Source organism: Phycomyces blakesleeanus (genome assembly GCF_001638985.1).
Source record: "Phycomyces blakesleeanus NRRL 1555(-) unplaced genomic scaffold PHYBLscaffold_32, whole genome shotgun sequence".
NCBI lineage: Eukaryota > Fungi > Mucoromycota > Mucoromycetes > Mucorales > Phycomycetaceae > Phycomyces > Phycomyces blakesleeanus.
In genome coordinates, this window is record NW_017265189.1 from 351,027 (window position 1) to 375,229 (window position 24,203).

Consider the following 24,203-nt stretch of genomic DNA (forward strand, 5'->3'; position numbering starts at 1 on the left):
CAATAGCAATGACAGATAAATATGAATTTGTTTCTTTCTTTATCAAGACTCGCAAAAATAGGGGCTTTGTAGAGCTTAGCTACCAACAGTGCTGAAGGAACAGAGATATCCCTCACATTTGACTGCCTTGAAAGTCACTGATCTTTTCATTTTAAGCACATTATATTTCAATTGCAGATGTAAATATCAAAACTGTTTCAAGAGTTTTTATCTGAAGAAAATATAAAGTATCTTTGATTTTTGTATAATTTTTATACAAAATAATATGTTTAAACTGAAAGTGGTTATTATAATAGACGAACTCTTTTATATATATATATATAAAAGATTGACTAAACATAATGATAGCTTTCCTTGCTGGTAATTCAATAAGACTATATTCTAATAAAACAACATCTAATAAATTCTACCTCTACTGAAATTGCAACCAAAATGTTATTTATAGTTGTAAAAATTTGTATTTACATATCTACTATTAAAGTGTTTTAAAATGATCATTACAGTATAATGTAACGATTATGTGAATACAAGTACACGCACATACATGTATACATGTGTGTGTATAAGCATCATAAAAATACAAAAGTTCAATTCAATTCTAACTATAAAAAGCCGTTTTTTTTGTTCTTGTTCTATAATTTCACTTACATTATTATTGTACTTTTGCAATTATGTGATTAAGAAATGAAGAGGGGATAGGGATGGGGTTTTTAAACTGACTTGTTTACAAATGCAAATCATAAAAGAAAACAACAGCGACAATAATATGCTGTGAAGTAATGAAAGTATATGTATATAAATTAAAAGTAAAAAGAAGTATGTCATGGCAATTTTACATAAAACCCCTTGGTAAACTAAGGTGAGCATGTAAATTTGTAATGTCAAATAGTTTGTGTGTGTAAGTGTGTATAGATTTGGTGGATGATTTTCTTTTCTTTTCCTTTGTTTATGTTTGTAAATTAGATACCGTCTGGGATGGTAAATTCTTTCTTGGAACAAGTATTTTCGATGAATGGATATAAAAGCTTGATCTTTTGGCTCAACCAAAAGAAACGCTTGGTCATGTACACAACATAGATCCAGTCTCTTGAATCTCCACCGAGATTCTCAAATGCCTCTCTAACCTTGTCAGATATATTATCACTTGGGCCGAGATTCAAAAGATTCTTCTTGAATAATTCATGAACAACAGGACATTGCGTATCGATTGTGTGTTTTAGTGCCCACGCCTCTTCCTGTGCATGTTTGTGTTCGATACACAGCTTATTGAAATGTGCTTGTGATGTAACGTTTGGAAGACGATATGGTTTAGGGAATCCATCCGGAGATTCGGAAGAGCTCCTTGCTAATATATCTACACCAAAGCATGTGTTTAATAACATGCAGAGAACATACACATACACATTTCTACGTTTATTCTAGTAATTTAATACCTTCTGCTTTTTTTATACGTCTAATTTCCCTCTTGGAGTCGTGGGTTGATGTTTTTGATGGAATTGATGATAATGGTGGAGGTGGGGGCGGAGGTGGAGGTTGGATTGGCGCAGGAACTGTTGGAGGTGGTGGTGGAGAGGAATGATCTTTTGGGGCCAATTGTGGTGGAGGCGGTGGCAGTGGCGGTAATGGTGATTTAATTGGAAGTCTTTGTGGAGTATGGTTACTAGAAGATACTGGAACCGATTTCTTTGATTCGGCGTGTTTTGGCCGAGAATTAGGATGAATAGGTGGAGCGATCTTCTTGTCTTTCTGATCCATGATCCTATCGATGGGAGAAATTGAATGAACGGATCGAAGGTCTGTTTCTTTCGATTTACTAATGATATTTGATGGTTGTGGTTGTAGTGGTGGGGTAGACTTCCCCTTTGTCGACTTGACATCCAAAAGTTCCCGTTTTCTTTGGTGCACGGAGGTTGATAACGTATCGTAGTTTTCTGAAACACGCCGAGAAGTGACAGAAGGCGATCGCTTACGAGGTCTATCTTCCAAGCTTAAATCTCTTTTTTTATTAAGTCCGTCTCGATCTATTACTGGAGATAAATGGCTGCCTTGTTTGTGAATTGTTGGTTGGGATGGCAGTTTTGGTTGAACTGGGGGGATAAGATTAGCACGTTCAGGTGCATCTGGAGCATATTTCATCCGTTTGAACATTTCTTCTGCTTCTCTCGCAACAGCGCGTCTAGTCTTGTCATCGTATTCAGACCATGTCCATATTTTGACCTCAGGATATATTTCAGGCATAAGATACCAAATTCCATTTGTTGACAAGGCTACCTGAAGCAAAACAAAATAAGTTGTACCTTTTTTTAGAGTATGGATTTTACACACAGAGACATAGACACACACATATGAACAAGCAAACACACATGAAAATGTTATCCATTGAAATGATATCTACCTTTTTAAGGATTGGCATAAATGTCGAAGTACTAACACCCAATTTTCGTGATAGTGTTTGAGGACTAAGGGATTCAGCAGCAAGTATGTGAATGAGTTTTTCGCGGATAGCATTTGTAGCAGCAGAAGGTCTGCTGGATTCAACACTTTTCCGCCGTTTTGTTGATCTGTCTGTACTAGATGTTCTACGACTAGTGTTGGAACTAGATGACTTTTGAGTAGGGGTGTTTGGTTTAGAGTGAGCTGATCCGATCGACGAAGATCCAGATACCCGTAAGAGCTGGTTTGTGAGAGGAGTTGTGGCATGGGACTGAGATTGATGTTTTTCTGTAGGCCTACGACTACCGGTACTACTGCGGCGTGCAATCGATTGATCTGTCGGAAGACTGGGAGACTGGGAGGTAGGTACGGTGCGTCTGGACGACGGTTTCTTTAACTTTTTCGGTGCCGGTGTCTCTGTTCTGTCTGCGTCATCAATAGTGCGATCTCTCTTTGTGGGTGTTCGATGTTCAATTGCTATAGGGGCTTCTTTGACAGTACCGGTGTAGGTAATGTCCCCGGAATGAATCATAGAGATTGCATGACTGGCTTGACGGTACAGATGAGCGGGATCATTGGATTTTGTTAGGGTTACAGTGTAAGTTTTATCGTCTAGGATGATGTTCTAATGATATGATTCAATGTACTGATGAGAAGAAGAAACAAAAATAAAATAAAGAGAGAGGGAGAGAGAAAAAAAAAGAAAGAAAGAATGAGAGATATTGTAGAATAGGATCACTTACGACACCATTACTGGTGACATCGAGCTTAAAATTTTTGTGCCCGTCTTGAGCACTGCGGAGACGAGCTAATACTTCAATGGGTAGACGTAACGAAATAGCCTTTGGGGCAGTGTTCTTCATAACTAATGGATTTATGAGAGGACAAGGATGCAAGTGTACCGGAGTTTATGTGCTTTATATATGTTAAAGATGGTCACATAAAGTGATTGGCAATATCCTGCAATGTCCAAGGTGCCACATGTACAGCTTGTCTTTATTCTTCAGATACACATAGAAGTACTGATGTGTGTATTCTTATTTTTAATATTAAAAAAAAATATTTATGTATTCATCATTTAATTGCTTTTGTTTAAAATCATGTTTATTTGACACCAGTCCATGATATTTACTGCATATTTATTTATTACAGCCCATAATCATTGAGGATTAATAATAGTTTAACAGCAATAACCACAACAACAACAAAGGTAAATTATATAGATACCGTGCGTATTTTTTATAGGTATTTCATTATTCATTTTTGGTAAAGGTAATAAACTAAAATAATATACTTCTTTTGTCGTGTATATATTGCAATAATTTGTTTTATGGCAAAGTCTTTGAGATATAAAGTACGCGTGTTCTCAAAATATTTAATTCCTGTAGCTGATCGCGTCTATCCAGTGCGTATTAATGAGTAAATCTTATGGCTCATTAAATACGGATTACTTTAACTCAATAGATATAAACAATACATTTGTTCAGTCCTTTTTTTTTACTGTAAAGACGATCGATCTGCACATATTTGCTCTTTGCATCAAATCTTGTAAGCCAGGACCATACATATGCACTCTTTGACAGCACTGTCATACTTGTCACAGAATATGAATATGAATATTATTAGACAATTAGAAAATAAAATATTTAAATAAATATAAATAAATATAAAGAAAAAATAGCCCCGCCTTATCAGTGCATTTAACACATTTCTATAGTATTCACTATGATAAATAAATGGTTAATCAACAAGGAGCTAAGAGTGTTATGAAAAATTCGATTGTGAACTTCCTACAGTCTTTCCAGTTTTAATACCTCACACGCATGCTCTACAAAACAACTAGTAAAGTCATATATTTAACATTTTACTGTAATAACAATGTCATGTTTCTGTCTATTAAGGTGTCCAAGTAAATTCTTTGCACTCTAATATCTTTAAATTGAACTTCGGCTATATATTAACTTGAGTATTTTGGATCATTTAATATATCAAATTTACCAAGTAATTTCTTCAATATATACCAAATATCAAGGTATCCAAGGTGCGACAAAGCTTTATTTCACTATACTGATATTTAACAATCAGATCTATACCTGTATAAAACTAGAAAGTTTATTATTTTAATATTGGATTTGTACGATATATATATATATATATATATAGCTTTTGTTTTTCTTTCGTTTACTTGTTTCCCGATAGTAAATTTGTAGCAGACACTAATAAACCTTGACGCGCCAAATGTTTTTCAAACTGCCATTCATAACTTTATACATAGACACCGACAGAGATCGATGTGAAAATAGTACCAAATCCGAGAAAAAGAGCTGCAATAAGAGAAGTCTGGACTTGTTTTGCAAGCAATGTATTCTTTTCTTGGCTGATAATATAATTGAAGATAATGGTAAGGATTGCCATTAGAATGAGAGAATGAAGCCAAAAAATAAGTAACTTGATGACTTACACGACGAACATGCCGGTTGCCAAGAGACCAGCGGACAGACTAATATAAGCCAATAGAGGGTAAAGAATAGGAGGGACTGGTGCTGTGACCGGTGCAGAATTCATCCATTCTTCCTAAGATGCATTGTTAGATTAAGTATTCTTCTTGAGGTAGGCCCGATGGAAAAGCTTACGAGTCCAGACATGGTTTTAAAAAAAAGTGTGTTGGAGAGGTCTAACTGGCTAGCTTGATTATTTTTTGTTCCTTAAGTTGGCTACTTTTGGCACACATAAAATGATGTTTTAGTGTCCGACTGTGAAGAGAGAGAGGGAGAGAGAAAATAGAAAAAGCGTGCTGACGTAGAATAAGCGTCTAAAGCCAAAAAGGGTCGTGTTTGTTTTCTTGCCAATATTTATTATACCAATGGCATCCAACGACAAAGTCTCACTTACAAAACAATCTGATGGAATAATCATAACGCAATCGTGGTATCGTAACCCGACCTTTGTCTGGATGCTAAAATCTACCGCCATCAATTTTATACTTCCCTTCTTCAACGGTGTCATGCTCGGTCTGGGTGAAATTTTGGCAAACGAGTTGGTGTTTAAGTTTGGCTGGTTTGGAGCCTCTCGCCTCTCACCCGTTTCACTTGGTATCCGTACTGGTGTTTCGCCAACTGCCACCGCAGAGTACAAAAAAGCACTACAAACTGAGGTTAAGAGATTGGACAAGCAGAACGAGCGGTAGACAAAGAAAATAACAGTAACAGAACCACAAGTACCGCCGCCATCGTCATGACTATTACGAACAACAACAACAACAAAAAGAACAAGAAAAAACCCCAAACAACATAAAGAACGTATGTTATTTTACGTGAGGATAATTTAGACGTCATTATTAGCTTCCTTTCCATGTTGACATGAAAAGAAATCTGGATTTGCAAAGGCACCTTTCTGTTGACAATATATATATATAAAAAAAAACACAATTTTACTGTTGAATGCAAATACTCTATATCTCCCTTCTGTTTCCCTCCTTTCATTTAGGTCCATAATCTCAATGAACCATCGGCACCTGATGAGAAGATCCATGGCTGGGTAGGATGGAATTCGATATTCAATACACCTAAAATACACAATGTTAGAAAAATAATTTATTTCCATGACAAACAAATCATTGGGCTTACCCAATCCGTCCTTTTCTGTGTGACCTCTGAGGATCTTCACAGGAACAATAAGAGGGTTCTGGAGAAGATCATTGTAAACCATTCCGTAGAAGATCTGAATAGTGCCATCATCTGAAGCTGAGGCAAATAGTGGGTATCTCTTGTGATACATGACCTGACGAACAGCCTTGGCATGGAATCTATAAAAAGCAAAGGAAGAAAAGGTCAATTACACCTATTCATTCATATTTTCTATAAAGGAAAGACAGTTTTTGTTTTGCTTTTGTTTTACCTCAAAGACTTGTACGGCCGTGAGCTAAGATCCATATCGAACCAGCACACCTTCTTATCGTAACTACCAATAATAACGTTATCACCTGCAGGGTGAATATCGATGCTAGAGATCCACTTGACACTTGGTTGGAGTGTCTTGACCAGCTCTTGCCGCATGAGATCGTAGACACGGACGTATATTTGTGTTGCAACGAAGAAGATAGGCTTGATGGGATGGAATGCAACCTTTTGAATGAGACCCTTGAGGCGTTTGAAGGGAGTTTGGGTAGAGTGTTTTGTGGTTTGGTGAATAAGGACAGCAAAGTTTTTGGCATCCGGTGCAACAGTAGCAAAGTAATCTCCCTTACGATGCCATGTAACTTGCTTGACAGCCTGGGTATGGACCAGCCTGACCTTATAACCGTACTTCTCTTCTTCATCATCAGTAGGGCGAGTCCAGGAGACAGCCTTACTCTTTTCTTCGTCATTAACATTTGCAAAGCCTCCCTTCACAAATACGTCAACAGTCATCATCTGCTCAGGACTACACAACTTGGGGGGAGCAATCAAAAGAACCTCACCCTCGCCAATAGAAACAGCAAAGAGCCACATATCAGCGTTGGTGTTCCATGCGATAGAGTGAATAACTGCATCAAAGTTCCACAGGAAGAGACAACGACCGGTCGACACTTCCCAGAGACGGACAGTTTTATCATCTGCACCAGATACGGCATAAAGACCTGCAGGATGTACAGACAGACAACGAATACGTGCAGTGTGACCTTCATATGAAATTGATTGATGAGTAGGGAAGGGTTGGAGATCTTTAGGACTGGGAAGCTTGGGAACAAGTGATTCTGGGTCAATATTAAGCTATAAGGTAGAAGAAAAAAAGATAGAAAAGCGGTGGGTAAGTTTTAAAGGTTATATGGTTCTTTAATATTTCTCTTTAAGTAAATCATTGACTTACTCTGTTCTTTCTGACACGTGGTGCGAGGTAAAGATCAAGGCAGCGCTGGAATCGCTCCTGAATGAAACGGTCGTAGGCAGGTACCTGACGCAGACTTGCATATCTAAAAACAAGCCAAGTGATCAATTTCCCCGTTCCTTCTGTATACTCTAAGTAGCAAAATATTTACTTTTTGGGAAGGTAGTTCTTGGGGCGTTCTTCATCCTCCATCTCATTCCATTGCTTAATCTCCTCCTCGTCAGGCAGATATTCGGCAGGAGGATTGTAACTCTCGTCGTGTTCTGGCAATTTCATCTTTGGTGCAGCAACGTGCATAACATGCTCTTCACGATCCTTATCATCATCACCCCACAGGTTGTAAAAACGGGGTTTCTCATCCTTGGGCTTACGGGGTACAATGCGACCTTCACGAATAGCACGTACAATTTTCATCACCTATAAAAGCAAAGTCAGTATACAGGAGACCCATATGCTCTTAAGTGAATATTGATTTCCGATTTTTTTAGGTTATACTTCTTGTAAATAAATAAATAATCATACCTTCTTTGCTTCCCACTTGGATGGTACAAAACGTCTCTTAGGCTCAGGGCGGGCAGAGAGAGGCATAACCTCAGTCTTACTAGTAAACCACTCGACAGTAGGCTCGTAAGGGTTATAATCAGCATCAGGAATATTTCCACCCTGGAGACGTTGAATGATATCCATTTCCTCGTCGTTCAAGACAATATCACGTCCTTCTCTATCGCTTCGTACGGTCTTCCATGAATCAGGATCTTCCATAGTGGCCAAGAACTTCTCGAGCTCATCTGCAGTAGCGGGTTTGAGGATCTTCTTGCCGTCGATGTCATAACCAATGTGAGGAAGGTCTTTGTACCATTCAAGAGGTACATTTCCAATGGTATTCTCAGTCTATTAATTTTCCATGCGTTTATATTAGTAAATTACCCTTATTTTATTTTTATAATAAATTCTAAAAAAAAAAAGTACCTCTTCGGTAGATGAATCACTGTCATAATCGGCTTCAATATCAGGAAGTCTGTGCTTGGGCATCTTTCCGTTGGCCATTTTAGGACTTATGCACAAATTCAAATTCATTAGTTTCAATTCTATTTTTTTTTTCAATTATGCGAACTTAAATAATCTTTTTTTTTCCTATTTTTTTTAAAAAAAGAGAGAAAGAAAAAGGAGCAAAAAAGAGTGTAAGCTTACCCGACATAAGGCAAACCTTCTTCTTCTTCCAAGTCTGCTTCGTCCAAGCTATCGCCACCCAAGTAATCATCGGTATCACTATCTCCCTCGATTGCCTCTCCCTCAATTTCGTCGTCGTCTTCTTCTTCCTCATCCTCGAATGCCTTTAATGCCTCGGGATCTTCTTCGTCGTCGCTCAAAGTCAATTCAGGGAATTCCTCAATCTCACTACCCGATCCGTTCATGTCGTCGTCCTGTTCCTCATCAGAGGAACCCATGTCGATCTCAACGGCTCCAAAATCTTCTTCTTCCTCTTCTTCATCGCTGCTTTCTTCCACAACTACTTGTCTCTTGCGAGAAGGTTTTGTAGCAGCAACAGGCTTTTCTGCCTTGGCAGCCTTTGCTGTAGAAGATCTAGTGGATACAGAGCTTGTTGGCTTTGTTTCCTTTGATTTCGGCGCGTTCTTAGTGGGTGTACGTTTGGGCATGACTGTGGAAATATGTAGTCAAAGAGAACAAGTCTATCGACCAGGAAAAAATCGAAAAGGCACAAAGAAGGAAAAACGAGAAGCGTGGCTTTGCGGACCCACCAAAGCTGCTTTACAGTCACATTATTTCCTGCTTACTTTTCTTTTTTGAGTGCCCGATCCATTAGTTAAAGAGGGAGAAAAAGAAAAAAGAAAAAAGGAAAGGGCATGAAAGTATAAGGCTAAGAATTAATAAAGGACAAGAGAGGAATATAATGAAGAGTAGAAATTATATCACAATTTTTGTAGCCTAAATTTCTATTAGTAGCTTTATATGTATATGTGTATACGTACGTATGTATGTTTGTTTGTTTGTAAACAGAAGAAGAAAACATTTCTTACAAGTAATAAAATAAAATAAAAATAAAAATAAAAATAAAATCAAGATATCAGGAAACAGGAGGAGGATTATTCTTTGTCAAGTCACACCAAAGAGAATTGAACAAGGAAATAAAAGTGTTACTCATCTCTTTCCCAATCCACAATATGAAACCACCAATCCATCCCGGAAATCCTGTGTGGAAAACTCGTTCAGAATGGCTCAAGATGAAGGAATCCACTGCTGTCGATATCATTATTACGAAAGAACAATCACGAGATGACCTGTTAAAGAAGTTTAGACTCAAAGACGAAATCACAAACCAGGGGTGGGGCGATGAACCCGTCGAAGCAGAAAGTGGTTGGGGAGAACCAAAAGCAAGCAGTGGATGGTGAAAAAAAAAACGAGCTTTTGTGGGGGTGTTTTTATTTTATTTTTATTGAATAAAAGGAAAGAGACGTGGGAGTATGCGCTTGTGTATGTGTGTATGAAGAGATAAAAGAGATAAAAAAATAAAGAAAAAGAGAGATAAAGAGGGATTGATAGAGACAGATAGAGACAGAGAGAAGAAGGGAATTTATATACACGAGGAAAGAAAAAGGGAGACTGGCATTAGACATGGTCTTTACCATGATCAAGTCGTCTTCGCTTGGTATTTGGGTCGGTGTCATAGATAGGTAATGCAGTTGGAGGAGGAGGAGCAGCCCATCTGAGCTTACCGTCGGCTGAAGTTATGATGGTAGGCCCGTCGTTGGAAGGAGGAAGCACTTCTGGTTGATCCTGAGAGATCCAAAAGGTAGTGGGTGATCCTGCAGGGGCACTGTAGGGTGAATGGCTAAACCCAACCATCGTTGTTGGATAGGGGTACACAAACGAGGACGATGATGAAGACGATGATGAAGCGACAGATGTTTCACTGTATTGTCCATTGTTGTTGTTGCTGCTGCTGCTGCTGCTGCTGCTGCTGCTGTTTGAAGTTGTGGATGTAGTGTTATTTGCGGGTTCTAGTTGCATTGCATTAGGGGTAAGGCATTGGAGAGGAAGGCCGAGGTTACCCAGTCCGCGCTGGACAGCTGATATTTGGTCTGCACTGCCCTGACCACGTTGAATAGCTCTCAAATGAGCGCAATACTTCTCAAGCATGTTGTAAAGTGTTCGTTTCGAAAATGGTTTGGGCAATATATCTGTCATTCCACTGCCAATATATTGCATAATATCATTATCTGTAAAATTGGATGTCATTGAGATAATTGGCGTCAAGGCGTCGTATTGGCGAATATTGCGAGTGGCCGAGATACCATCGAGATTAGGCATCATAATATCCTAAAAACGTACATATATATAATTGTATAATAAGAATTCTGTAGGATTCAAATCCACTGCATAATATTACCATAAGAATAAGGTCATATTTCTCTGCTCCCATCTTTCCGATAGCCTCTACGCCATCTTTAGCAAGGTCTATAGTGCATCCAATTACTTGCAATAATTTTCCACTGAGGTCACGATAGACAGAGTCATCGTCGACTAAAAGTACACGCGGTGGAACAGTCCAGCTAAATGTTGCTTTTTTAGTATTGTCAATGGTTGGCATAGTGAGTTCAATGCCAGGTTTGTTGTCACGAATGGCAACATGGGGTGACACTCTTCCCAAGGTAACAAAGGCCACTCCTTCGGCTGTTTTGAGTGGCGATCCGACCAAACTCCCTGCATTCATTGAAACCGCTGCCGTGGCTGAGCATATGGGAGGTGGACTGGTGCTAGTACTTGAAGGGGCGTTTGTAGAAGTGGTCATATCTGGTTGGGTGGTATTGTTAAGTGATTGTGGGGTGTCGTCCGGGTAACATTCGCGTTTAACTGGTTTTTTATCGGGTTCATCTATCCACGTATAGTGTTGTGAAGCCTGCAATTGTTGAGTAATACGTTGCATTTGTTCTGCGTTTACTCGTGCAGCCTCCGAATAGCAAGTTAACAAAGAATGTGTACTGTCCCTCGAATTTACACGCAAAGGATTTGTCTCTATTTAGATATATAAACACAGAAAAAAAACTGGTCAGTGCTTGTGTGTCATAGATAAGGCGTACAAAACTTTACCTTTTTCTCGTTGGGCCGATTGTTGGAGGAAGTCTTTTATGAGGTTATCTTTGGCTACCATGTTTTTGTTAAACATCAATAGTTCATTTAAAACTGTTCCGTCAAGTCGAATTCGTTTCTCAAACGTCTTTTCCAATTCAGCGCGTGATTGCTGCAACTGTTCGATTTGCGACTGTAGTCCTGCAACAATGTGTCGGACGTCTTTGATAGAGTCTGCTACAGCAGAGTTGGGTGATTGTTGCTGGGGCTGAGTTTGCTGTTGAGACTGAGACTGTTGTTGGGTTTGCGTTTGATTTTGTTGATGTGGTTGCTGCTGTTGTTGGTTTTTTGTTTGATGCGGTTGCTGCTGTTGCTGCTGCTGCTGTTGCTGCTGTTGCTGCTGCTGTTGCTGTTGCTGTTGTTGCTGCTGTTGTATTTGTTGTTGCTGTATTTGTTGTTGTTCAGGTACCAAAGTACGAGTAGAGTTGGTGTCTGACTCGTTGTTAGTTTCGTCCTTCTTCTGCTTTCCAGGTGTCTTTCGTCGAATTTCCTCCAATAGATCTTTACGGTCTCTAATGAACTTTGGGTGGACAAACTCCCACGCCTTTTAGGGTAACTTTTTTTTGTTAAAATAAGGTCCAGTAAAATAGCAGTACTTTACTTGCCTGGTCTCCATAGGATTTTGGGGCATCCTCGGCATTACGGACCTTGTGAAAGTCGTATTTATTTAGTTGACGAACAAAACTAGCGAAATTACAATGCTTAAAATGTTTTGGGAGAATTGTCTTTGAGAATTCGTTTGTATCCTTGACAATAAATGTCTTGCCGTTGGGACCCCAACAAAAGGTGTTTCGGAAAGCTTTATTTTCTAGCATTCTAATAAATGTTTACATGAGATGGGATAAAGAAGACTACGAATGTATTACCGAAACAGTTTCTGGATGAACTCAGGCACAGAGCCTGCGCCATCGGCTGTTTTCCCAGTAGGTTTCACTGGTGTTTTTCGGGGTGTGGGATTCATAATGTCTTTTCGGGTGATTGTCGATGGTGGTGAGGGGTATCCCTTGATGGTGGGTCGTTCCATGAAGGGGAGAGGTTTTTTGTTTTTTTTTTGTTTTTTGTTTTTTTTTTGTTGAGTTGAATTGTAAGCAGAATAACACAGGCACAGGCACAGGCACACACACACAAAACAGAAAGAAAAATAAAAGAAGAAGAAGAAAAATAAAAATAAAAATAAAAATAAAAATAAAAAATAAAGTGTGGGTGATTAGGGGGATGAAGTTGGAAAAGAGAAAGACGGTATTTTTTTGGGCAGAGTTAGCTTTTTATAAATGCACCAGTCACACGTCTCGCCCAACTAACAACCGAAACTAACTAAGCTACCAGCCAAACTGCGGCTGCCCGGGATAGCCCATTGCCGGTGGTCGTCCATAGGCTGGCATGGGAGGGGGTGGAGGGGGCCTAAAACCAGGTGTTTGTGGATAGGCCATCATTGGTTGGCCTGGTGCAAACCCTGGTTGCTGCTGCATTTGTTGCATCGGCTGCATTTGTTGGTGTTGGTGTTGGTGTTGGTGTTGGAGCTGGTGCTGGAGCTGGTGCTGGTGTTGTTGTTGGTGTTGTTGCTGGTGTTGTTGCTGAAGAAGTTGTGGTGGTGCACCAGGAACACCAGCCGTTCCGTTGGCAAATAATCGGTTTGGAAGCTGAACATTCTTGCGACCCTCGGCTGCTAAAAGACGTTCGGCTGCTGATCCATGACGTTCTCCGCGACCATCCTTCTTGAATGCATATGAAACAGAAACCTGCTTGTTCATCAAATATTGGTTGTCCATCGCATCGATTGCCGCATCGGCAGACTCGAAGTTGTCGAAACTGACAAAACCAAACCCCTTGAAATTTCCGGTCTCTGGGTCGCGCGCAATTTTGGGTGTTTGTACAATTATACCAAATGCACTAAATGTGTCATAAAGAAGCTTCTCATCAATATCCGGATCCAGGTTACCAATGAATAGAGTTGCGCCAACATCCAGATTCTTCTTGTCTGAGGTTGCCTATATTATTGTTGTTGTTATAATCATTATTAATAATAATAATAATATTTTTATCATTGTTGTTTTGTTGTTATCAATATTATGATTATGGTTGTGTTATAAGGATATTAGAGTTATCGTTTTATGTTTTTTTTGTTTCATTTTGTTTGTACTCTACGATTCTTTGTTACTTTACCTTGTTAACGCGAATAGGTTTGCCGTAAAGTCTGATCTGATTCATAATCTTAATTGCATAGTCGGCATCCTCTTCTGTAAGAAACTCGCAAAAACCATAGCCCTGATGCGATTGTGTTACTCGGTCCTTTGGTAAATGGACATTCACTGCATGATTTTAGTACAATTATGCTTTATCGAGTCCTTTGTGGTCTATTTATCTACAATATGTAAAAAGAGAACGAGAAAGAAAAAAAGAAATGGAGTCTTACCAACAGGTCCTGCCTGGAGCATCAATTCCCACACAAGGGAATCGCTGCATCGTTCATCGAGATTTCCTACGTATACCGTAGCTTCCTGGTTACGTTCGATCTGCTGGTGTGCCATCGTGATGAAACTGAGATCGCTTTTTCGTTTTGGGCACAGAAGTGTGCTCTTCTACAAGACAACGTCACTTGTGACTTGTTTGAAGATGAAGTTCACTTTCAACCATTTCTGACAGCTACCATTAAGAGTCTTACTCAGTCTTAGTTTTTATTGATTCATTTATATATATTTATATATTGATAAAATACTGGGTATTTATTGTTCATTCATATGTCAAAATATAAGCCTTTATTTTATTTTATTTATTTTTTGGTTGGTCTGTTTAGGCAATAAAGGGAAAGATACTAATAGAGCCGCAAGGAACAATAAAATAAAATAAGGGGATCGATACAACTAGTATTTTAGCAAATGAATAAACGAATAAGCGAGTGAAAGCTTCCAAGTATACTAGGCGTGAGCTGTTACTGAGCCGCTTTAAGCTTAGTTGTGAACAATCTTGCCGTTGTTATTGAGAATACCCTCCTTTAAGATACCACCCTTGAGGAGGTTGTTAAGGACGCCGTTATCATTTTTCTGCTCGGTATTTTGCTTGACTTCAATGTTCTGGTTGTTTCCATAGGTAGGAACAGCCGAAGAAACCATGGCAACGGCAGCAAAGATGGCGATGAAAAGAGTAGACTTCATGATGATTAGAAAAAGGCTGGTTGGTTGGTTTATAAGTATGTAAGATGAGGATGATGTTGTTTTTTGATATCGAAACAAACGGTGTTGTTGACGTTCCTTTTTATATGGAATAAGATGCAAGAAAATGAATTGATTGTCTATATTGCTTTTTTTGCAAAGATGCTTCAATTTCTCTATTGATTATTCGTGAATATGATCTTCTATCCAATCTTTTGGCTGTTCACACATTTAATGGCACATCTTTATTTATTCCTTCTTATTTCATCCCTTTGATAAATAATATAGCAGACCTCCTTGAATGAAAGTAAAAATACGACTTTAAATTATTGGCTGGAAGCTCCTCTTTTTTATTTTATTTTTTAATAATAATATTACTTATGTATTTTATGCATTTTATGCATTTGATTGTTGCCTAGATACACAGCAGTAAAAGACGTTCCGATTGCTTAACGATACCAATAAGCATAAAATGTATATATGTACTGGTTACGCGGATAGGACGTATTTACATAATTATAAACACTTTACTGAACACAAAACTAAGCAGTTCTTATGTCTTGAATACTTATAATCGATGTAGTAAATGTAATCAAAGACTATTAAATACAATACAATGGTGATACGGTATAGATACTTTCTGCAAAGAACCAAATAAGAAATAAGGGGAGGAAAGTAGGAGGGGGGTTTACAATACAATACATATCTATCTATTTTTATATATTGAAGAGTTGATCTCACTTGTCTTAATAAGACAATAATAATAATAATAATAATAATAATAATAATAATAATGAGTAATTAATGATTTCTACTGACTATACACCACAGGAAAATGTAGCTATTAGCTAATTATTGATAGGTCTGTTGTTTATGTTAGACTGAATACTAAAATAATAATAACTTTGGATCCAACTGAAACCAAAGATTTGCATGGATTTTTTTTAAATAATAAAAAACACACCCACACCCACACCCACATTCATATATGTATCAAACTTTTACAAAAGATGTATCTCATTAATTAGCTAATTTATCCCGGGCCGAAATGCAATTGAAACTTTTTGTCTTCATTATCCTCTTCTTCACCTGATATCACGTCAATATATAAATAAAAAAAAATAGTAAGTAAAATATAGAGAGAAACTGTTTCTAGGAATCGACAAAAAATCTGCACATGGTAAATCCAGTTTTTTTTGGGTTTTTTTTTGAGATTCAATACAGATAAGCTCAAGGCCAATACAATTAACGGATCTTAACTCGATAATACAACTACACTATTGGTGGGCTGAACTCTAATGTAATTACAGAATCCCCTATACGTGACGCCTTTTCTTTTTGACTCACTCTGAATCCACTTTTGCTATTATCAAAAGCCGGGCTTTGATTTATTTTCCTATCCACTTCTTTATACACAAATTCCACAAAATATGAGTACTAGCAGGGCACCGTTGGAGCCAAACGTCTCCAAGGTCTCTATTCTCGGATCAGAGTCTATTATACTCGGTTTCCACCTCACAGAATACATCGTACGCGACGTCTTGGCCAATATCACAGCCTCAAACTACGTTCTCATCACAGACACCAACCTCGCCCCTCTATACCTCGACCGTTATGTCGCTGCTTTCGAAGCCGCCCTCGCTAAACTTCCTCAACCACCACGTCTCTTCACACGCATCCTTCCTCCCGGAGAACTCACAAAGTCTCGCAAGGTAAAGGCCGAAATCGAAGACTGGCTGCTCTCAAACCATGTTACCCGCGATACCTGTTTCTTGGCCATGGGTGGAGGTGTTATTGGTGACCTTATTGGATTTGTTGCCGCAACTTTCATGCGTGGTGCTGCCTTTGTTCAAATTCCCACCACACTTTTGGCAATGGTCGACTCTTCGATTGGTGGAAAAACTGCAATCGATACTCCAGCCGGAAAGAACTTGATTGGCGCTTTCTGGCAACCCAAGCGAATCTTTATGGATCTCGCCTTCCTCCAGACCTTGCCAGAACGCGAATTCTCAAACGGTATGGCCGAAGTTGTAAAGGTAATAAATAAAAAAAGCTGTGAGATGTTACAAAATACCTTTTCTCTCTCTCTCTCTTTTATGTGATATTAAATATAAAGTGGATTGTTCACGCATGTTATATATAAATATATATTTTATAGACTGCAGCCATTTGGAGTGAACCTGATTTTGTGAAGCTTGAGAATGGTGTTGAGGCTGTCAGAGAGGCTGTTCTCAACGGTAACACTGGCATTCCTTTCCAAGGTAAGAAGATAAAGAATTAAGAAAAAGGCCAATAATTGGTTAAACCCAAATTTATTGTCAATTTCTACTTGTATATAATAAATGTGTAAATAAATTTATATAAATACATTAAATGATATCTTATGCTATTTGTAGGTGCCACTTTGGACACAAGAACAGAAGCTCAGGGCCTTTTATTGGATGTCATTCTGGCTTCAGCAAGAGTAAAAGCACATGTGGTCACAAACGATGAGCGTGAAGGTGGTTTGCGTGGTCTGTTGAACTTTGGCCACTCTATTGGCCACGGTATCGAGGCCTTGGTGTCGCCTATGATGCTCCACGGAGAGTGCGTGTCAATTGGTGTCATAAAGGAAGCAGAGCTAGCACGTAACCTTGGTCACCTCAACCAGGTAGCTGTTGGAAGATTGGCCCGCTGTTTGTCATCATACGGTCTTCCCATCAGTCTGGATGAGAAGAAGGTGAAGGACAGAATCGGTAATCTCTATTGCCATGTGGATGATATCATGGAAGTCATGAAGGTCGACAAGAAGAATCAGGGTGACAAGAAGCGTATTGTTCTACTGTCTGCTATCGGAAAGACCCTTGAACAACGTGCTTCGATTGTACCTGATTCTGCTATCCACAAGGTTTTGGCACCCGAGCAACTCGTTTTGCCAGTCACCGAATCTGCTACTGGACCCAAGAAACAGGTTAGCCTCACAACCCCAGGATCAAAGTCTATCTCCAACCGTGCCCTCTTGATGGCCGCATTGGGTTCCGGAACTGTCCGCGTCAAGAATCTTCTGCACTCGGATGACACTCAATACATGTTGGCTGCTCTCAAGAGCCTCGGTGCTGCCGACTTTGAATGGGAAGACAATGGCGAGTGTTTGGTGGTCTATGGTAAAGGTGGACAATTACGGGTGCCTGAAAAGGAACTCTTTGTTGGAAATGCTGGAACAGCCTCGCGCTTCCTTGCCACAGTTCTCACTCTCATCAAAACTGTCGATGACCCCAAACATACCCAGGCAGTTCTGACCGGAAATGCCCGCATGAAGCAAAGACCTATTGCACCTCTTCTTACTGCCCTCAAGGCTAACGGTGCCAAGCTTACTTCGGTCGAGAAGGAAGGTTTCTTGCCTATCGCAGTCACACCCAATGGTGGTTTCAAGGGTGGTCGCATCGAATTAGCTGCTTCAATCTCATCTCAATATGTATCATCTATCCTCATCTGTGCTCCATATGCTCAAAATGAAGTTGAATTGGTTCTCACTGGCGGACAAGTTATTTCCCAACCTTATATTGATATGACCATTGCAATGATGGAATCTTTCGGTGCCGTTGTTAAACGCCTTCCCAATAACACATATCGCATCCAAAAGTCTGTTTACAAGAACCCTGATCACTATCTCGTCGAATCGGATGCTAGTTCCGCTACATATCCTCTCGCTATAGCTGCCATCACTGGCACTACATGCACTGTTACCAGTATTGGATCCAAGTCTCTGCAAGGTGATGCTACCTTTGCCATTAATGTCCTCCGCCCCATGGGATGCACCGTCGTCCAAACCGAAACTGCCACTACAGTCACTGGCCCCCCTCTTGGCCAGCTGCGCCCCCTCGCTTCTGTCGACATGGAAACAATGACCGACGCTTTCTTGACCGCCTCTGTATTGGCCGCTGTGACCTCAAACCCCAAGGGAGAGAATATCACACGTATCACTGGTATTGCCAATCAGCGTGTTAAGGAGTGCAACCGTATTGCGGCCATGGTCCACGAGCTTACCAAGTTTGGTGTCACTGCCTCTGAACTCCCTGACGGTATCCAGATCCATGGTAAGCCTATCAAGGATCTCAGAGCACCCAAGGAAGGCGTCCACTGTTACGATGACCATCGTATTGCTATGAGCTTCTCGGTCTTGGCTAGTGTTGTTCCCAGCGGAACAATCATCCAGGAAAAGAAGTGTGTCGAAAAGACCTGGCCAACCTGGTGGGACGATCTTGAACATCGCCTGGGCGTCCGTCTGAATGGTGTCGATCAGGGTCTTAAGCTCCAAGACCAGAAGCCTAGTTCTTCCTATGGCAGAGTTAAGAAGGTAAAGGCCTCTACAATGGATCACGGCAAGTCTATCGTAATTATCGGTATGCGTGGTGCAGGAAAGACCACCCTTGGTCAGTATGCTGCCGAGACCCTTGGCTTTGATTTTGTTGATGTCGATCAATACTTTGAGGTCGTTGAAAAGACTACCGTTTTCGATTTTATCAACACATGGGGATGGGAACAGTTCCGTATCAAGGAATCTCAGGCTATCAAGAACCTTTTGGCCAAAGACTCTAAATACGCACGCAACTATGTTATTTCATGTGGTGGCGGTATCATTGAGACCCAGGAGTCGCGCGATATTCTCAAGGAACATACCCGTCAGGGCGGTAAGGTGCTCCACCTTGTGCGTGATCTTGACCAGATCGTCCGCTACCTTAACCGTGACACCACTCGGCCCATGTTTGGTGAAGACATGATGAGCGTCTGGCGCCGTCGTCGCCCCTGGTACCGTCAGGTGTGCAACTATGAGTTTGTAGCATATGCAGACTCTCTTGTGGATGATGGTTGGGTCTCCCCTACTGAGTGGCAGGCTATTAAGAAGGATTTCCAGCGTTTCTTGTTCTTTATCCTCGGCAAGGACACTAACCAGGTCGACCTTTCCCCAACCCGCATCGGTATTCCCACCACCTTTGTTTCTCTGACTATGAAGGATCTTCGGTCTTATGCAGACAGACTAGTTCAGGTCTGCGAGGGTTCTGATGCTGTAGAAATCCGTATCGACCTTTTACAACAACCCGAAGAAGATGAAAAAACCTTTATTGAGTACGTTGGAGAACAGGTCGCCATTCTCCGTCGCCACGTCAATCTGCCAGTTATCTTTACTGTCCGCAGCAAGGGCCAGGCAGGAGCCTTTTCGGACAAGGACGAAAGCGGAATGTTTGAATTGCTGCAGTGGGGTCAAAGATGGGGCTGCGAGTACATTGATATTGAGATTTGCTGGTCCACAACTGCCATTTCTTCACTTTTGAGCACACAAGGATACAGTCTGTCGCTTGCCTCGTGGCACGACATCCACCGCCTGACACCTTGGGATAGCAAGGAACTCGAAGCAAAGTACGAACTTGCCTTCCAGTATGGTGATATTGTAAAGTTGGTCGGTGTCGCAGAAAGCCTCGAAGACAACATCAAGCTCGAAAATTTCCGTGCCACCAAAACGGAAAAACCTATGATTGCCATCAATATGGCTGGTGCCGGTCAGCTCTCGCGTGTCATCAACAACTGCCTCACACCCATTACCCACCCTGCCCTTCCCCATAAGGCTGCTCCCGGACAGCTTTCGCTTGCTGAGATCAACAAGGCTCGCCACCTCTTGGGCCTTTTGCCCACTCAACACTTTTGGCTTATCGGCACTCCTATCCAACACTCCATGTCCCCCACACTCCACAACACTGGCTTCAATGCACTCGGTCTTCCTCACAACTATGGTCTCCTTGAGTGCCATATGTTGGAGTATGCTGAACACGCATTGAATGATCCCAGCTTTGGGGGTGCTTCAGTTACTATTCCTCACAAGGTTGCAGTCATGAAGTACCTTGATGAGGTTACTGAAAACGCAAAGGTTATTGGTGCCGTCAACACAGTCTATGTTCGATACGCAACCGTCAATGGACAAAAGGTCCGTAGACTGATTGGTGAAAATACTGACTTTTTGGGTATCCAGCGCCGTGTTCAGCCACTGATGCTTGATGCTTCAAACCCTCCCGCCGAGGGTCTTGTGATTGGAAGTGGTGGAACTGCCCGGGCTGGTCTGTACGCTCTTCATAAGATGGGTATTAAGAAGATTTACCTGTGGAACCGCACAATAAGCAAGGCCTATGAGCTCAAGAAAGTGTTTGAGGGCATGTTTGAGGTCACGGTTGTAGAATCACTCGAAAGCCCAATGGAGCCTGGTGTGATTGTGTCTACTGTGCCAGCCGACAGTGGTATCTTGCTGCCCGAGAAGGTTTATGGTGGTATCCGCGGTATCATCTGTGACATGGCCTACAAGCCCAGACGTACTAAGCTTTTGTTGCAAGCCGAGCGCAAGGGATGGTCATGTGTTGAGGGTATTGAGGTTCTTATTTCACAGGGCATTGCTCAGTTTGAGATTTGGACTGGAAAGCGTGCTCCGGTTGAAACAATTGAAGCAGAAGTAATGAAGAAGTACGAGTTGTAAAGAAGTACACATGTATATATATATATATATATATGGCTTATCATTTAGAATTCCCCGTCTATCTATATTTATCTCCCTATGTGTGTATTCACATCAACAACAAAAGCATATATAAATAAATAAATAAACACAATCTTGATATACATCATTACTTGTAAAAGTAAACTATTTACTGATTATCCTTTGAAATTAATTGCAATCAAATATACGATATTAGCGATTTTATAAGCAAAAATATCGTTTTTCGTGTAATTAAATGAATATAAAGTATGGAATATATATATACTTGTGCCGTACGTGTTTGATTATTTATTTCTTTACTCTTGGATAATATGATAGCCATTAGAGGGTTACATGTACAATGAATTAACAAATAGGCAAAACAAAGACAATCTTTTCTTATGCTGTAACAATATTAAGATATATATTTATTTCGTAAAGTTAATAATAATGATAGTGATGATGATAGCCTTTCAGCACAACACCGTGTTCTGGCTGTGAGGGAGGTGGCAAGAATGATGGTAGCGTCAAACGTACGCGTACAGAAACTTGGTACCTCCCCGCGTAAGGGTGGGAATTAGAATTATATAACCAAGATATAAAACAAAACTACCACATTCGAATTGTGATACCTTTTGTCTACATGGCAGACTTTTTTTTTTGGTTTTAATCTCTTGGTGACATGACTGATTGAGTTGTAAGAAAAGGCTATGAAAAAGGAAAGCAAATGAGGTATGGTCAAAAGAAGGTTATAATTCTGGTGAATTGGCTGTGTTTTATTATGTGAAAGTCTATATTTTTTGTAGTTTATTGAAAGCTTTGTAATATTGGAGCAAAAGGGTAGTATTAAGAGTTTTAAGAACGATGCATATGTAGTTGACCAGCTAAATTAGAAAATTAAAGAAAACGTAATTTTTTTTTGTAAATTTGATAGAGTGGGAAGTAGTAGAGAGTTTCTTGTGGGTTTTTCAAAGTTGATTAAGATTGTTGGTTACCTTTGTTCTTATCCTACGGACAGGCTGCTCAGGTCCGAGCCGAAAAATAATATTGAAATAGATAGATATATATATAAAAGTGTGGGGGAAACCTTATTGATTTGGTACACAACTCTTGTTGTTGTTGCTGTCATTTATGGCCGCAAAGGTACAAAAACAACAAAAGACGGCTTTTTGTTTTTGTTTTTGTTTTTGTTTTTGTTTTTTTTTTGTAATTTGGCTTCTGGATAGCACAACCCGTCAGCGTTTATTATCATTATCTTTATTGTTATCAAAAATGTGTGGGGTTTAGCTCTGTATTTCAAAGTCTTTCAAGTAGAAGAAATTAACATATTGAATATTAATAAATTACAATTAAGTTTATTAAAATATTATTATTAAGATTTATTAGGCCCTCTTCAAACGATAACTGTTCACCTTCTTGCTTTTCGCAGTACTCTCTTATACGAGTTAAAGTTTTTAAATGGAAAGGGGCGGCTTCCTCAAACTAGTGCATGGCATATTTCCTTGCTCATCAATCATTCTACCTTGACCATCTTCATAATAAAAACGAATAGTCATCTTATTTCCTATAAAAAACCGACTTTTGAGAAAATGAAAATAGCCCTTTGGCATTGGAACGACTGTATATATATCTTTGTATACTTTTAAAGATCAAAGTTAAATATATTGCTAAAAAAGCTGCTTTAAATAACCCCAAAAAAAAAACTTTGATTAGATGTGTGGAAGCCAGAAAAAATAAAGGTGCGCTTGTAAATAAGTATGTGGTTGTTGCCATGGTTTCTGCCGATCTATCTTTATTCTAAATTTATTTATATGTCTGTACATGCATATACTGGGCTTCAATTAATAGATCTATACAATTATGGGTGCAATAAATCAAAAACAACAATAATAAAATTCTTCAATAAAGTACTGAATTTGTCAGGCTGATTTCCAAGCACCAATATAACATGAATGGATGCGTTAAATTGTAACAATAGATAGATTGCAAATTTCAAAACGCTTGCCTTACTATGCTTATTATACAAATGCATCTTACATCTCACGGATTCTATTTTATTACTACGGGCATACGGTATTATTTCTCAGGTGTATACCAAATTAATATACGTACTACAATTGTAGGATGTCTTTTTTTTATAATTAAAGAGAAATAGCTATCATATATTTCATGATTTATTTATTTATATTGTAAATTAGCTACTCATATTTGATAACGATGTGATTAAACTTGGTTAGCTATAACGTGAGTTTTATGCTTCAGATAAGATCAGAGTAGAACGTACTGGGGGAGTACTCTTCAAAGATGAGCAAACAAAGCTCTGTTTGGGATATAATAATATGAAAATAAAACAATTGGTACTCTGAAATTGTTTTTATTTATTTAAGAAAGAAAGACATTTGCTTGGTTATATTTAGATGTTTGATTCCCTGGTTATTACTATTATTATTATTATTTTAAAAAAAGATATTCGCTGTTTAATGGCTGGTTGGCTGTCATTGAAGCGATGAAAACTGTATACGAGTACTTGGTGTGTGTATGTGTGTATATGTCTGCTATGTTTCTGGGATGTGAGTGAGCCTCCCTGCACAGATTCATTAACAGTTATGATAACTGTTTAAAATTATGGGATTTGCATCACATTCAATTGTGGTGCGTATATTACTTTTTCACTTCCAGACTTTGGTTGAATTATCCAGAGGTTACAGATAAAACATTTCCAAGTAGTAAAAAACCAGGCGCGACATAATTAAGCTTTATTCAAACATTCTGCAACCTCTCAATTACCATTCTCTTCAATGCAACATGATAACATTTTCTGTATACTTTTGGCAACGAAAGAGTAAAGCATCAAGAAATGTAACTCGTACTATTGGTATAGAAGGAGGGTCAAGAAGAAATTAAGAAAGATCAAAATGAAAAGAAAGAAAAAGGGGGTGTTTGGCAGCCCCAAAAAATTATTATTTTGGTTGAACACAAAGAGCTCTTGAAAAACGTGTACGACAGTGAACTTTATGACAGCCTTGGATGAAGTAGTTTTGAGAATAGTTATTACAGAGTTTTAAGGACTGAAAATTTTACCAAGACTTGCTGTGCATAACTTTGTG

General features: G+C 39.4%; 8 protein-coding genes across 8 annotated transcripts; 3 read left to right on the forward strand and 5 right to left on the reverse strand.

Annotated features, from left to right (window-relative positions):
• Positions 1 to 4,698: 4,698 nt before the first annotated feature.
• On the reverse strand, positions 4,699 to 4,998 carry PHYBLDRAFT_24833 (hypothetical protein; the record flags this gene model as incomplete). Its single annotated transcript, XM_018439855.1, has 2 exons — positions 4,699 to 4,810; positions 4,895 to 4,998. 2 exons carry the CDS (start codon positions 4,996 to 4,998, stop codon positions 4,699 to 4,701), a joined length of 216 nt encoding a protein of 71 aa, XP_018285059.1.
• Positions 4,999 to 5,296: 298 nt separating this feature from the next.
• On the forward strand, positions 5,297 to 5,620 carry PHYBLDRAFT_70379 (hypothetical protein; the record flags this gene model as incomplete). The annotated part of the gene is made up of 1 exon (XM_018442270.1): positions 5,297 to 5,620. One exon carries the CDS (start codon positions 5,297 to 5,299, stop codon positions 5,618 to 5,620), a length of 324 nt encoding a protein of 107 aa, XP_018285060.1.
• Positions 5,621 to 5,915: 295 nt separating this feature from the next.
• PHYBLDRAFT_118840 (hypothetical protein) lies at positions 5,916 to 8,331 on the reverse strand (the record flags this gene model as incomplete). The annotated part of the gene is made up of 7 exons (XM_018428651.1): positions 5,916 to 5,998; positions 6,060 to 6,238; positions 6,331 to 7,184; positions 7,282 to 7,384; positions 7,451 to 7,716; positions 7,822 to 8,190; positions 8,269 to 8,331. 7 exons carry the CDS (start codon positions 8,329 to 8,331, stop codon positions 5,916 to 5,918), a joined length of 1,917 nt encoding a protein of 638 aa, XP_018285061.1.
• A 1,151-nt stretch (positions 8,332 to 9,482) lies between these two features.
• PHYBLDRAFT_151966 (hypothetical protein) lies at positions 9,483 to 9,814 on the forward strand (the record flags this gene model as incomplete). Its single annotated transcript, XM_018432795.1, has 2 exons — positions 9,483 to 9,706; positions 9,766 to 9,814. The coding sequence occupies 2 exons, from the start codon at positions 9,483 to 9,485 to the stop codon at positions 9,812 to 9,814; spliced, it is 273 nt and encodes a 90-aa protein (XP_018285062.1).
• Positions 9,815 to 10,509: 695 nt separating this feature from the next.
• On the reverse strand, positions 10,510 to 10,909 carry SSK1_2 (SSK1 signal transduction response regulator; the record flags this gene model as incomplete). The annotated part of the gene is made up of 2 exons (XM_018428652.1): positions 10,510 to 10,638; positions 10,709 to 10,909. Coding segments are annotated over 2 exons (330 nt in total), but the record flags the coding sequence as incomplete, so codon positions are not given.
• Positions 10,910 to 11,923: 1,014 nt separating this feature from the next.
• Positions 11,924 to 12,266, reverse strand: PHYBLDRAFT_104010 (heat shock factor-type transcription factor; the record flags this gene model as incomplete). The annotated part of the gene is made up of 2 exons (XM_018427808.1): positions 11,924 to 11,992; positions 12,045 to 12,266. Coding segments are annotated over 2 exons (291 nt in total), but the record flags the coding sequence as incomplete, so codon positions are not given.
• Positions 12,267 to 12,697: 431 nt separating this feature from the next.
• PHYBLDRAFT_41473 (hypothetical protein) lies at positions 12,698 to 13,976 on the reverse strand (the record flags this gene model as incomplete). Its single annotated transcript, XM_018440160.1, has 4 exons — positions 12,698 to 12,889; positions 13,055 to 13,436; positions 13,612 to 13,757; positions 13,862 to 13,976. The coding sequence occupies 4 exons, from the start codon at positions 13,974 to 13,976 to the stop codon at positions 12,768 to 12,770; spliced, it is 765 nt and encodes a 254-aa protein (XP_018285065.1). The 3' UTR covers positions 12,698 to 12,767.
• A 2,051-nt stretch (positions 13,977 to 16,027) lies between these two features.
• Positions 16,028 to 21,258, forward strand: PHYBLDRAFT_41478 (hypothetical protein; the record flags this gene model as incomplete). The annotated part of the gene is made up of 4 exons (XM_018440161.1): positions 16,028 to 16,633; positions 16,756 to 16,858; positions 17,018 to 18,933; positions 18,964 to 21,258. 4 exons carry the CDS (start codon positions 16,028 to 16,030, stop codon positions 21,094 to 21,096), a joined length of 4,758 nt encoding a protein of 1,585 aa, XP_018285066.1. The 3' UTR covers positions 21,097 to 21,258.
• Between the last annotated feature and the right edge of the window lie 2,945 nt (positions 21,259 to 24,203).